At 37.9% G+C, this 15539-nt stretch overlaps 1 protein-coding gene across 3 annotated transcripts in view; it reads left to right on the forward strand.

Annotated features, from left to right (window-relative positions):
* Positions 1-15539, forward strand: part of GPD2 (glycerol-3-phosphate dehydrogenase 2) — a 155297-nt gene that overhangs the window by 46220 nt on the left and 93538 nt on the right. For all 3 annotated transcript variants that reach the window (XM_060106452.1, XM_060106451.1, XM_060106450.1), the window contains exon 2: positions 13728-13837. In XM_060106452.1, the coding sequence (XP_059962435.1) occupies positions 13736-13837 (102 nt within the window). In that variant the 5' untranslated portion in view covers positions 13728-13735. The remainder of the gene's footprint in view (positions 1-13727; positions 13838-15539) is intronic.

Here is a 15539-nt window from a genome sequence, read left to right on the forward strand (position 1 = left end):
CACCTATTGAATGAAGAAAAAACATAAAATAATACAAATTTAAAGTTAAAATAGATCTGGACATTTTCAAAGATGCTTCGTTTATAAGTGGAGTGAAGATCAGCAAATTCAAATGATTTGCCTGAAATCACAAAGCAAGTTAGTGGTATAGATGGAATTACAAGGCGAGTCTCCTTAATCTCTCCTTCTAGAATACCCACTGGTGATTTTCTTTTTTAATATGGTATTTCAAGAATTAAAAGAATATAGAGGTTTTTGGTGTGTGTGTACTTTTTTGGGGGGGTGGCAGTTTTAGCAAGAATATTGAGTAGAACCCTTGATCTTCTCCTGTGCATGCTATTTCAATTTTAGACTGTCAGATGCTAGGGTATTAGCTGTGTAATGTTGGTACACAGTATCTCATGCACAATGACTAGACTTGTTTATAGTCTAGTATTTGAAAGCTTTCCACTTAGGGTGCATGCCCGTCCTTTTAACGAAGAAAAGAAAAATCTAAATAGGAGAGGCTTGGAGAGGTTGCCTCATTCAAATGGGGAGAATAAGATCTTATGACCAAGACTGTTTTAGCCAAGATGACTGAGATGGAAATACAGCTTTGTTTATTACTTTTGCATAGGTGAAGACCTATCTTTTCTTCTCCTTTCTGAGGGGCCAGGGGATGGAGCATTTACAAACTGTTGTATGATATGTATTCCATACTTTTGAAAGAAATTTTTGGTAGAAATATGAATTACCGCAGTCTTTCTCTCCTGTTATCTGATTCTTACTTCCTTAAGGGTGAGACATTTTTAGGGAGTGTCATCACTAAGCTAAATAGCATAAAATATGATTATTTTGTTGTACTACATCTTAGATTTTCTTTGCATCTGTGCTTTTTGTGTGTAATTTGACCCTTTGTTGATAGTTAGATTTATACATGCAATGGATTATTAGATATGTATGGGAGTGAATTTTAAATGCAAATTTCAGCAGGCTATAGGGGAAAAGTGGTTACAGGATGTAAAAAGTGGTTAGATTTATTTCCTGGGGATTTTCTCCAGCTCAAGGAAGCAGAATAAATGGTCTCCCCACCCCATACACTTTTTGGTCTCTGTTATAACTCCCAACGATGTCTTATGCATTAATAGAGCTGTAATAGAGCTGTAATTAAATTTAGAACTTTTTTATTTACAATGTAAGTAAATTAAATCAACTGAAATTATTGTGCTATAACTAATTATCATAAAAATTATATCATAGTTTTTTATGAGCCCAGATTTCATAAACTATTTTCAACAAGTATTTCCTAAAATGCATTTTTAATGACATATATAATGCAATTGCTACTGGAACTTTTGAAAGAATTGGTACATTTTCATTGTATTTGGTGATAAAAATAATGAATAAAGCTGAGTTAACTCAATTGGCATCAGCATTTTGAAGTAAAAAAAAAAGCCAGTTTCTCAAAGTTTTGTTTGTGCTTATAACTTTCTAAGGCAGATTCTCAAAACTTCTACATCTGTGCTATTCAAAAAAAAGAGATTTTGGAAAAATGATCTTGTCTCTTTTTTTTTTTTTTTTTTTTGCGGTATGCGGGCCCCTCACTGCCGTGGCCTCCCCCGCTGCGGAGCACAGGCTCCGGACGCACAGGCTCAGCGGCCATGGCCCACGGGCCCAGCCGCCCCGCGGCACATGGGATCCTCCCAGACCGGGGAACGAACCCGCACCCCCTGCATCGGCAGGCGGACTCTCAACCACTTGCGCCACCAGGGAGGCCCTGATCTTGTCTCTTTATAAGATTTTTTTGAGCCTTAAAAAAATCCCTATATTTAGTAGATAGTTTTTCCTAATTCATAATGCCATATTTCTTAAAAATATATGATATTGGATAACAACAAAACAGATCTCTGATTAAGATCTAGGCAAATAGAAGCTTAATTATCTTAAGCACTTCTTTTTCTGAACATGCTAAATTAATTGAAATTTTCTTAGGGTATATTTCTTTTGACTAAAGTTCATTATCATCTATATGTGTTAACATCCTTTTCATTTGATTCACAGTGCCTGCGCACTATTTTATAGCACCTAAACCCTTTTTATATAATGAAGTAGATGTTTTCTTATGGAACATTTTAGGGTGTGTAGTCAACAGCCATGATTGTTATTACTTTATAAGGGTTTGTTATTTTTATAATAAATCCGGAGGAGAGGCTTGATATATTTTAGTGTAAAGGCAGATATTTTGAGCTCTGTTATTTGATTTGCAGTTTATTCTATAACAAACTAAAGGGGTTCTTCTTGTCTTAATTACTGAAGTAGACTCTATAACAGAATGTAAAATCTAAAAAAAGGGGGTTTATGCTGCTAGAAGAATGTGAACCATTTTCCTAACCCAACAATAGGGTTAGTAAAGGGGCAAAAAGACTGCAAGAAGCCCAGGACTGGGACTTCCCTGGTGGCGCAGTGGTTAAGAATCCACCTGCCAATGCAGGGGACACAGGTTCAATCCCTGGTCCTGGAAGATCTCACATGCTGCGGAGCAACTAAACCCGTGTGCCACAACTACTGAGCCTGTGTTGTAGAGCCCGTGAGCCACAGCTACTGAGCCTGTGTGCCACAACTACTGAAGCCCGCGTGCCTAGAGCCCGTGCTCTGCAACAAGAGAAGCCCACACACCACAACGAAGAGTGGCCTCTGCTTGCCGCAACTAGAGAAAGCAAAGAAGACCCAACGCAGCCAAAAAAAAAAAACCATCACAGGACTAGTGTGGTCTGTTTGCCTAAAGAATTATTTTTGTGTGTGATTCACTGGTAACATTTCTTCTTCTTCAAGACAGAATTAAAGCTTTTTACATTGTCTGCTGTATTCTTTTTAAGTGAGGCATTTCTTATTAGTTGATACATAAATGCAAGTTTATTATTTCATAGTTGGCATGCTATCCACTCAATTCCTTAACCTGACTTGTGTCTTTATAAGGGGTGGGCATTTTGGGGAAGGAATGCTCCAGAATTTCTCTTATAAGGGGCATTTTATTTTATGCCTCTCAGGATTACCTTAAATTACATATGGTAAACAAAGAAGGCAGACATATATTTTTATGGAAAATCACTGATAGGATTTTACAACTTTAAACAAAAACCCATTAACATATCTAAGATGATAGAGAATATATATTAATTTCAGTTTTAAAATGATTTTAAAATGGAAAACAAGTTCACCTGCATGAACTAATTATAGTTCTTCATGATTTTTAATAGCAATTCTATGGAGAGCAAATACAGTGGAAATCATTCCATTATGAATTAAACTATGATCATTTGCATTTAATGAATATAAATCTATTATTAGCTGAGGTGGGCTTCATTGATTTCTTGTAATTCTGGAGTGAACCTTATGAAAATAAGAGAAAAGGGTCAAATCTGTGACTTTATAGTATTGGTATGCATTTTAGAAATGGCAGAAAACATAAATACATAATATGGAAGTTGCCTTGGCAACCCTATTTATTTTTTTAAAATTGCATCTTACATAATAAATGACAGAGTGTGAGCATGTATCCTCTTGTTCCTCTGCGGCCTTCTTCCCTTTTGATACGTTTTCATTTTGGAGGACTTTGTGAAGTAAATGCTTTAATTGGTTGTGGCATTGCATATTAAATTTTAAAAAACCAAAAATTACACCAAAAGAATTCATGTGATAATGCTTGAGTTGAATTTTTATAAACAGATAGAGGCTTCTAACTGGCTCATTTTAAGTGGTTGACTTTATTTTCTCCTCTTTTTTTGGGGGGGGTGTCTTGTGCTTACATTTCTTAAAGTCTGATTTGAACCTCTGAAAGCAGTGCAGCCCTTTTCTGTGCCAACTCTTTCTGTCAAGCTTCCAGGTGCCTGCTGTCCTTTGAGCCTGAGGGATGGTCCTGGGCTAACCTCTCTCTCAGTCATCTGTAGCTGTGTGTTGTGTTTGTTCTAAAATGATATAATTGACCTAAAGGTGCCCCAGAGTGACTAGTAGGAATCATTTCCAAAGTACCTTCTGGCTTGAAGCTATGTGGACCAATACAAATATAGTGTTTGTCTTCTTTCATTTTCTCTTTGTTGCCCAATTCTGTTTCTCTTTTGTCTTTCTTAAAATACTCTCCAGTCATTGAGATTTTTTTTTTTCCATCTTTTGGGTTGGGCCCTTCTGGCAAGGGATTTCCTGGGGAAATTGATTGGAAATGGAACCTGCCCATCCCTAAAGCAGTCTGGCTTTTGGATAGGGTGTGAAAGACAGGGACCAAGCTAGGGTTTGGGTGCTGTGCCAGCCACGTGTGATTACGTTGCCTGAGCTTCCTCATCAGCCACAGGCCAAAATTTTGGACATCCAGAGCCTGAGGACTCATTACATTTATAAGTTTTGTGCTGACTTTTACATGATCCTTTCATTTATCTTGTTTTTCAGGAGAATGCTTTTCTCAATGATTTCAGAAAAATCTTTTTGTTTGTCCTTTGATATCCTGTTCAGTGTATGTATTTTTTACAACTGTAGGCTGTAAATTGTTATCATTGTTATTATGGTGTTTGTGGTTTAGGGAAAAATATATATGTATGTATGTATATGTGTGTGTGTGTGTGTGTGTATATATATATATATATATATATATATACACACACACACACACACACACACACACACACACAATAGAGGAAGGCCTAGGGAAGGTGAAGACACTTTTAAGTGTCTCCTGTTTTCTCAGGATTTGATACATTCACTTATTTCCATTGGGATGATCTTTTGTGGATAACCCTTAGGTCCATTTTCTATCAGGACTTGGTCTAAATCCTTTTCAAAAATGTTTAAAGCACCTGAAAAAAGAATGATTCAATTTCAGTTTATGGACTAGGGCCCCTTTCTGTTTGCAAAGAACAGGCTGATGGGCCTCTGATGTTGACTGTTTTGTTCATTTACGTCTGACAGCTTTCAAAGAGCATGCTTGAAGGTTCACTCTGTGTTTCTGTAGGGATCCCATGCTGCTGTGTAAGATGTACGTGTGCAGAAGTTCCTCTCTGCTTGCCTGGGGAGGATGCGTTTGTAGGCAGAGCACTAATCATTCTCCCCTCTATAAAGTCAACCTTGGGGAAAGAGGCGGTAGTGCTTGGTGTGCTTTGATCAGTACTCGTTTGTGGGAGCACTTTATCAGGCTTAGGCTTGGTGTGCCTAAACTGTTATGTTGTTTCTTATAGGAAAGTATGCATAACATTTGCTATCACATCATTTGGAAGAATAAAGGGTTTGCATGTTGAAACATGCCTAGTTCAAAGCACCCCCGAAACCTTGACTTTTATAGTTAAAACTACTTGGGAGGGAAGGTGCTTTTGCGTTCACTCCCTGTTCTTCCATTTTGCTGTGAACTTGCTGTCAAGTTCCATGACTTTCTGGGTAGGACTTCCTCTGATGAGGCCCTGCACCCTTATTTAGTAAGATTCATGCAACTTTCTCCCTTAAGTCACTGAATTTGTGTGCAGGTGGATCTTGAGGCCCTGCGCTCGGACTTGTGCCATCTGTGGGTTTGACGGAGTGTCATGACTCAAAATAGATGAGGGGGAGGCTTTCCATGCACAGCCACAAGGAGGGTGGCTGCACAACTGAAGTGTAAGGAGCGTCTTCCTACCTTTGGACCTGCACCTGCTTAGGTAAAGGGCTGAGTGAAGTAGCACATGCTACATCTAGGTTACATTCTGGGAGTTTTATTTTATGTTTTAAATGCCTTGTTCATCTTGGGTTCTCAGTGTAGGTGATCAGAGGGGCATAGAATGCCTTTATATCTTGCCAGAGAACACATGTGCCAGGGACAAGGCTTGTGGTTGAAATGACTCTTCTGAAAATGATCTTTGAGCTATCCTCCTTCCTCCCCAGCACCCACACTGATAATTCTTGTGAGGGATGGAAAGAAATAGGTTTGCATCTGTGCTGGCATAAGACTCAAAACGCTGAGAAGTCTCAATTTTTCTTAAATTAATGGAGAGCATGGAGGTTAAAATGGAAATAGCTGTTTCTACGCAAGAGAACAGAGGATAGGAGAGTTTTTGTAGAAGTGAAGGGATCCTTCCACAGAGGAGTGATAAATCTATTTGGATAGATTTTTATTTATGCTGAATTAAGAGAGAAGCTAGGACTGCAAGACAGGGGGAGGAGTTTGAGGACTCTATTTTGAGAATTCCGGGGCCAGGAAGTGTGCTTTTGTTCTGGAATAAATTTGCTTGTGAGTAGTTGCCAAGGGGAACCCCAGCCGTTGCCAGTGGGTGGTTATTTCTTGTTTTTAATTCTCAAGTGTGTGGTTAAGTCATCTAAATGCATGATTTAGCTGGTAGAGTAGCCTTACCAATGAGTAGGAGGAAGGCAGAAGTGGTGAGCGCTCAGGAACTATTTAAGATAGGGTCTGAGCGGTTGTCTTCATCGTCGAAGTCACTCTATCTATAATGAGAGTCCTAAAAGGACAGCCAAGAATCCTGTGGAGCCAGATAACTTGCAGGGTTAGCTAGAAGCATGGGTCAGCAAACTTTGAGAAGTGGCAAGTCCAGTTTTTGTTTTGCTGGCAATAAGTACATTTTATTGTGAGCAGGTATATCTGTCCGTTTTAGGCAGAAAATTCCTCACACCATAGCTTTTGCTATGAGGACTCTTGTGAGTTTAAGACCCTCCTATCTCTATGTTTGCTCTTTTCTCTCTGTAGGTGTTCTGTCAAGATCTTAAATATTTTTGCTTCCAAATGAACTCCTCTTCTCCCTTAAACTTGCTTCTCTTTCTGATTCTTAATGTTGTAATGTTGGGGCAAATCCCCCATTACCCAGGCTAAAGCCCCTTATGACCTTCAGTTTCTTCCTGTTTCCTTCTGTAATCAGTTGTCAGATTCTGTAATGGTCTGTAATTGAGTGCTGTCATTAGAGATTTCTGCAAAGCATCAATGTCTGCATTAGTACTTTTCAGTGTTGTCCTAAACCAGGCTTTCGTCTTCTCACGTGGGGACTATTTTATTGCCTTCCAGTTGGTCCCTCAGTCTTCATCATAAGCTTCAACACCAAAATCTACTTGAACATTCTTCATAAGTCATGAGATGAAGCAGCTTGCTTCCTTCGTCTGGAATCTCAGCTCTCATGGCCAACAGAATATCATAGAAAAATATCTTATTTCACATGTACAGAATGTTCTTATCTCTTGCCCTGGACTTCTTTTTAAACCTCACTTTCAAATGAACATCATCTCCAGCCAAACCAGATAACAACTTGCATGCCTCCTGAACATTACCATGATGTTCCTCTTTCTCCTCCAAATCTTTCTCAATCCAGACCTGCCCGTACTCACTCCCCTCCAAATCCTTTCTTCTTCAAGAGGCTTTTCAAGTCTCCTGTCTTCTGAAACCTTCTTTAATTCTTTTAGTGAGAATTAATCTCTTTTCACTGCAATGATATAGTACCTTGCTTTCTTTTCTATCAGAGTATGTATGTGTATATATGTTTGTGTTTATTTTATTTTATTTTTTTTTCTATTTTGTTTGCCATTACCATGCGTTTAGAGCATACAGGATGAGCTGAAGCATAAATTCACTGCGCCATCTTGACTGGATAGTCACTGATTTTTTTTAAAATTTGATATTGACATGGTTTAGTAAATAATGTAATTTAACAGCCTGCTTTATTTATAAACCCTTCCACCCTTCCACTAATTTTGAGGGAACCCAAGTCACAGAAATTCAGGTGAAGTATAATCACTGTCCATTTAGTGATTCCTTTCTTTATTTGAGGGCATGATAACTCAGTGCTTGAGTTAGAATAGAACAAAGGAGAAATAAGCATCTTAAGTTTTATTCTGCGCTGTATCTTCTGGTTGATGAAAATGGTATCAGATAGTGCTTTGAGCTATTACTTTCAAACCACTTTGAGCTATTACTTTCTTTTGGCTGTAATTTAAATGTTTTATTTTCTTCCAGGTTTATTGAGATAAAATTGACACGTAACATTGTATTAGTTTAAGACATAAAACCTAATGATTATATAACATTATAATGATTATATAACATATATAACATTATGTGTGTATATATATATAATGAAATGATTATCATAGTAAGTTTAGTTAACATCCATCATTTCACATAGTTACGATTTCTTTTCCTTGTGATGAGCACTTTGAAGATTTCTTCTCTTAGCAACTTTCAAATATGCAATTCAGTATTGTTAACTAGTCACTATGCTGTACATTACGTCCCCAGAACTTATTTATCTTATAACTGAAAGTTTCTACATTCTGACCACCTTCATCCATTTCTCTCACCTCCCACCTCCTGTCTCTGGCAACCACCAATTTCTTCTCTGTTTCTGTGAGTTGGGGTTTTTTAGATTCTACATGTAAGTAAGATCATACTGTATTTGTCTTTCCCTGTGTGTCTTATTTCACTTAGCATAATGCTCTCAAGTTTCATCCATATTATTGCAAATAGCAGAGTTTCCTTCTTTTTTCATGGTTGAATAATATTCCTCTGTGTGTGTGTGTGTGTGTGTGTGTGTTTGTGTGTGTGGTGTGTGTGTGTGTGTATCACATTTTCTTTATCCATTCACCCTTTGATGGACACTCTAGATTGTTTCTATATCTTGGCTATTACAAATAATGCTGGAATGAACATGGGGGTACAGATAGTTCCTTGAGATAGTGATCTTGTTTCTTTTGTATATACACCCAGAACTGGAATTGCTGGATTATATGGTGGTTCTGTTTTTAATTTTTTGAGGAACCTCCATACTGTTTTCACATAGCGGCTACATTAATTACATCCCTATCAACAGTGCAAAAGGGTTCCCTTTTCTCTACATCCTTGCCAACACTTAACTCATTTTGTGTGTGTGTGTGTGTGTGTGTGAGGTGGTATCTCATTGTGATTTTGATGTGCATTTCCCTGATGACTATTGATGTTGAGCACCTTTTCATGTACCTGTTGTCTATTTGTATGTCTTCTTTGGAAAAATGTCTACTTAGTCATTCTGCCTGTTTTTAAATTGAATTTTTTTTTTTTTTTTGCTATTGAGTTGTATGAGTTCTTTATATATTTTGGGTATTAACCCTTTATTAAATATATGATTTGCAAATATTTTATTCCATTCATTAGGTTGCCTTTCATTTTGTTAATGGTTTTCTTTGCTGTACAGAAGTTTTTTAGTTTGATGTAGTCCCACTCATTTTTTTTTTTTTGGCTTTTGTTGTCTTTGCTTTTAGTATCAAATTAAAAAAAAAGTAATCACCAAGACCAGTGTTAAGGAGCTTACCCTCTATGCTTTATTCTAGGAGTTTTATGGTTTCAGGTCTTAATATTTAAGTCTTTAATCCATTTTAAGTTGATTTTTTTGTATGGTGTAAGAAAGTGGTCTAGTTTCATTCTTTTGCATGTGGCTGGTCCAGTTTTCTCATCACCGTTTATTGAAGAGACTGTCATTTTTCCAGTGTATATTGTTGGCTCCTTTGTTGAAAATTAATTGACCATGTATGCACGGGTTTATTTCTGGGCTCTCTATTCTGTTCTATTTATCTATGTATCTGTGTTTATGGCAGTATCATATTGTTTTAATTATGATAGCTTTGTAATATAGTTTGAAGTCAGGAATTGAGATGCCTCCAGCTTTGTTCTTCTTTCTCAAGATTGCGTTGGCTATTCAGGGTCTTCTGTCTATCAGAGTATTAATAACATTCAGTGTAGTACATGTAGTTATAAGACAGTTATAAGACAGACTTTGATATTTAATCCTCCAAATTGATTGTAAACCCCTTGAGAGCAGTTGATAAACTCACAGATATATTTAGTTGACTAACTTTGTTTAAGGTTTTGTTTAGTTGCCTGGTGTTCTCCTTGCAAGAATTAGAGGGCTGGCATTGGTCTGTGCAAATGCAGGAGCCAGTCCTGAGTCAATGTATATGTGATTTATTCACAGGCTATTTAACATAGACATCAGGCTATGATAACTAAGCTAATTTTATTTTTAGATGATTTTTCTACCTCCGGTTTTCTTTTCTACCTCTGGTTTTCTCTTCTGCCTCTGACTTTCTCATACTTTTAGTTGCAAAAGGTAAAGATTTATTGACATTTTTATTCCCAGTCTTTGCTAACTTCCTGGTTGCAGCTTTTATGTAGAAGGAAGCAATCTTTTTCTCCTTGTCATCATTGTGAAAACCTTTTTCCTTATAATGGAATGTAAGTGGGTATAAGTAGTTCACAGCACATAGTTTAACGTTAATCTGGTTTTACATTTCTTTTTGTCAACATTAAAACAAAGTTTTCACATTATCTGGCAGAAGGTTACTAGCAGATATTTTGTCAGAGTTTTCCTCATTGCCTTAGAGGAACCTAATGCCGAGGAACTGTACACTTTGGGTGACTGCTTGTGAATAGGGCTTTCTTTTGGGAGTAATAGCAAAATATGGTGTGGCTCTTGGGGAGAGGTTGGCTTTTCAGAGCAAAGGCAGGGCAGAACCACCTAGTGATTAGCAGCAAAGACTAAGCTGTGGCTTTGTCACTTACTAGGGAATGACCTAGGACAAATCCCCTACTCTCTTTGAACTGCAAGTGCCTCTTTTATGAAATTAGGATGTTGTGAGGGTGATATGAGCTGATATATATAAAGAATTAAAAGCATGGTACCCATTTCCTAGCAAATAACTCAGTAAATGGCAACTATTGTCATTATAACATTAATGATGATCATCATCATCATCATTATCATCATCATCTTGGGAGAGTCAGGTAAAGTCGACTGATTCTGTGCTTTTGTAAGAGTGATTTATTCATTACAACCAGCTAGATTATCTTGTGGATAAATTTGATCACAATAGAAATAATAATATTTAAGCATAGGTTATTTTATGAAAATATTGAAAAAAGAAACTTTATTATAGCCAATATTATCAATAACTCTGCAAAATAATATGTCAATGCAGTTCTTCCATAGTATTTGTGGCTCATTGAGAAAATCCATGAAGATATCCTCCTTAGCAAGTTTTGGTTTCAGGAAAATCAAATTGAGGCAATATAATAAGGAGCAGGGAATGTAGGGAACTACACAATTGGAAAAACTAGCTCCAAACTTAACTGGCTGAATGAACACCTCTGCTGAGACGCTTTATGACTGTGTTGTATAACATTCCTCAGTTAGCTATATTGATGTGTGGTGTCCTTTGTGAGGTCATCAATGACATTATCAACAAGACAGAAGCAATGATACTGAGCTAAAGTCAACCACCTACAAAACTCACATCCAAGGGACTGCCAGGCTTCTATCTGTATGGGGTGGGCACAGGCATTGTTTAGGTAATCAGAACTAGGTCTCTATTCTCTGTCTCTAATTGTCAGGGAAGCCCAGTTAGCCAGGGGATAGCATGCTATCTCCGGGCTGCTAGGGTTTCTGTTGTGTGATAGGCACCCATATGAACATTTATAGCAGTACTAGGAATGGTGATGCTGAGCTATGACAAAGGGGTGCCTTCCAAGTTGGCTCAGTTGCGGTTTTCACCATCAGAACAATTGTGGACATTAGGTTTTTCTTAGGGTTGACTGAATGATGAATGGAAGCCCCAGCCAACATACACCAACTCTTTTGCATAACTTGGGAGAGAGGGGATGGTTGATGCAGAGAAGGGATGGGAAAGAAGAGACCTCCAGCAGTAAAGAACATATGCATGTGAAATATTTTTCTGGTGAGAATCTTAAAAATAAAGATGAGTCTTAGAATTTAGGAGTTTGTCAGAAAAGAATGAGATCAGAAGAAAAATAAAATTTTAAGAAATGCCAGCTTTTATTTTGGTATATAATTTATAGTATTCCAAAATGGATTTTCTGTAGAGTCATAGTTACCAACTGCACTTGAAATTCTTTGATTTAGGATAGTTATGCTAATAGATTCTATTCAGTCAAGATGAACTCAAACTTTTTTTTTTAATATATAAATTTATTTATTTTTGGCTGTGTTGGGTCTGCATTGCTGCACATGGGCTTCCTCTAGTTATGGCGAGTGGGGGCTACTTTTCGTTGCGGTGTGCAGGCTTCTCAACTGCGGTGGCTTCTCTCGTTGCGGAGCACGGGCTCTAGGCGCGTGGACTTCAGTAGTTGTGGCTCATGGGCTCTAGAGCACAGGCTGGTGGCGTAGTGGTGGCGCACGGGCTGAGTTGCTCCGCGGCATGTGGGATCTTCCCAGACCAGGGATCGAACCCGTGTCCCTTGCACTGGCAGGCGGATTCTTAACCACTGTGCAACAGGGAAGTCCCTGAACTCAAATATTTTAACTGTATCATAATTCACGTTGAGATACTGTATGTTTTTTACTATCCTAGGTTAAAATTGACTTCATATTAAATAATTTGAGTTGTGAGATATCTGTAAAGCATAAGGTATGTTGTCCAGAGAGGTCAGAACTCCACCCATTCAGGAAAGTAGGGTAGTGGCTTCCCTGTAACACGTGGGTGTACCAGCTGCTTTTGTAAGTGAAAGACTTAGGTAGGTCAAATTGCTAAATATCAACTCTAAGTTAGAATTGTTTTTAGGTGATTACACAGTCTTATTGTTTTTCGTTTGTTTGTTTGTTTAGCAGAATAAAAGGGAGTAAGATGTTTTACATTGGAATTTTTATTTTTTATTTATTTTATTTTATTTTTTTGGCTTCTGAAAAAGTTAGACTATTTAAGTCCTCAAAAAAAAAAAAATTAAGAAACTCCATCAATCCGATAGTGGATTTTTTTTTTTTTAACAAGTGAGAAGAAAGAAAGTCAAGAGCTAACACAGTACAAGACTTTATAGAAATATACAGTGAGCACGAAGGAGTGCTTGATCTGGAGGGTTTCCCCTTGAAATTTTGGTGCCATGCAACTCTGGCTAGAAGAAACCTTTTTTTTTTTTTTTAAGTTCCCTTAATGAAAGGAATTATAGCAGTGTTATATCTGTCATTTTGTAAAAGGATCATGGCATGGTTTTCTTTTACTTTTTATCTGTAAAGTGTAGACTCTTCCAGGGATAGAAACGTAAATGTGTTGGCTTTTGGTTTTAGTGAGAGCTTTATTCGGAAGGGGAAAACTCAGGAAGGGAGGTGTACCAGAGTGGAATTCAACACTTGCCAAAGAACCCAAAGCAGGCATGAGGTTCATTGTCCTGTTGAGTGACAGAAGACTTCCACCAGTTCTTTTCGTGGAGGGGATTAGTGGTTGAACAAATTTACAAGTACAGCATGAAGTTTTGTCAGGTACACATTTCTTTTCACAGCTCTCTTGACTTTATACTATGTAAATAACCTCAGTTGTCTGAATTTTTCTTTCTTTAATTCCTATTGGACGGTCATTTTATAAAGTCAGTTTCTTGGTTTTTTTGTGTATTGTTTTTGAATTGTGGTATACAAATTGGTATATTAACAAATTCCTTATTGTGTGTTTTCTTTTCTAGTTTAACATAATTTCATAATCTAGGCAGTCTCTTTTTGTTATTGGATTATTATGTGATAAAAATCCCAAATAGGGCTTACCTGGTGGCGCAGTGGTTGAGAGTCCGCCTGCCAACGCAGGGGACACGGGTTCGTGCCCCGATCTGGGAAGGTCCCACATGCCGCGGAGCGGCTGGGCCCGTGAGCCATGGCTGCTGAGCCTGTGCATCCGGAGCCTGTGCTCTGCAGCGGGAGAGGCCCGCGTACCGCAAAAAAAAAAAAAAATCCCAAATAACTCTTTTGTTTCTTTTTTTGTCTCTGTAGGCTAAAAAATGGCATTTCAAAAGGCAGTGAGAGGGACTATTCTTGTTGGAGGAGGTGCTCTTGCAACTGTTCTAGGCCTTTCTCAGTTTGCTCATTACAAAAGGAAGCAAGTAAGTAACTGTACATGTATTGATTACAATATGAAACAAATCTGTTAAAGAACTGTGTATGGGGTGTGTGTAGGCTAATGGTATTGTTTAGCGATTACTGTCTCAGCTTGATCTGAAAGACACTAATTTAGAATACTGCCTTATTGATCCTTGAGAACTGTGTATATCTCATTTTTTAAAAAGTAAATTTCTTTGTCAGAAAGCATTATATTATTTAGCCTCTGTTTTGGCTCTTTGGTTTTAAAAGACTGCTTCATTTCCGAGTGCCAGGGTTTATTCATTTATACTTTCCTTGTCTTATTCATCCAAATGTCTGGATACCTTCTATGTTCCTGCCAAGAGTTTGTCTTATTAGAAGGCAGGCAGCTGAGAAAGGAAATGGACAAGAAAGAGCCTATACAAAAGGCTCAACTCGGAATCTTGGGTTTATTTCTGAAAGGTTTAGTTACTTATATAGTATTATTACTTTATATTGGGTAAAATTTTTAGTGGGAGAAAGCTATGAAAATGAGATTGGTATGAAGTTTCCAAATAATTTAAAGTGTTCAGTTTATTTTCATTTTGTTTTTTTTCCCCTTTGCACTACAACTATGCCTTCCCATAGTTCAAATTGATGCCAGGAAATAACTTTGGTGAATGCTTTTGTTCTTTTCAACCTTGAAATACTAACCTCAGTAGTTAGTATTAATCACCTGTTCCCCCTTCCCTATGTCATTAGGGCATTTTGTGATACCAGTTGGTTGGTGCATTCCCGATTCAAAGATGGAGGTGAAGGAATTTGGGAAGCTATTTGTAGCTGGGCTATCTGTGAACTACTCACATCCTACATTTTTGTGAGAACCTTTACGCCCTGCCTGGGCTGTCTTGTACATGTTGTTTCTGTTTCTTTGTGCTACATGGTGGTGGAGCCAGCCACGTTGCTTGGAGTCCTATGTCCTGAATGGGAAATACCACGTTAAAAACACATATTAAGGGCTTCCCTGGTGGCGCAGTGGTTGAGAGTCCGCCTGCCGATGCAGGGGACACAGGTTCGTGCCCCGGTCTGGGAGCATCCCACATGACGCGGAGCAGCTAGGCCCGTGAGCCATGGCCGCTGAGCCTGCGCGTCCGGAGCCTGTGCTCCGCATTAGGAGAGGCCACAGAAGTGAGAGGCCCACATACCGCAAAAAAAAAAAAAAAACCCAAAACCAAAAAACAACCACATATTAAGAAGAATCAATTTGCTGGCTTATAAATAAAAAAGAAGCTAATTTCTAGTGCTACCTCCTAAAGATGGACGATATTAAATAGGTTGTGCTGTTTTTTTCCATTCTTAACTGTGAGCACATTACTCTTAAGGTTTCCCTAGGTATACATGTTGCAGGTATTACTGACTTGCTATTGAAGTTCATTCTCACCTGCTGAACATGCTTGATGCACTATTTCTTTTAAAATGTTCCCTTGGTTCCTTAAAAGTAAGTGTGAAAAGATGTTGTTTTTGCTCAGGCTATTTTAGAAGTGCAGTTCTGTTTGGGACATGGACTTTAACAGATTAGATTACTTCTGCCATCTTTTACCAGTGGTATCTGAAATGATATTGGAAAATGCCAGTGCCACAGGTCACGATGTCTAGTATGGTAAGTTGTTGCTAAATTTGTACAGGGTTCATGTCTGTTAGCAATAGTAAGCATGTTCTATTTCCAAGTTTATAACTTCACTTTGT

Source organism: Mesoplodon densirostris, chromosome 8 (genome assembly GCF_025265405.1).
Source record: "Mesoplodon densirostris isolate mMesDen1 chromosome 8, mMesDen1 primary haplotype, whole genome shotgun sequence".
Taxonomy (NCBI): domain Eukaryota; kingdom Metazoa; phylum Chordata; class Mammalia; order Artiodactyla; family Ziphiidae; genus Mesoplodon; species Mesoplodon densirostris.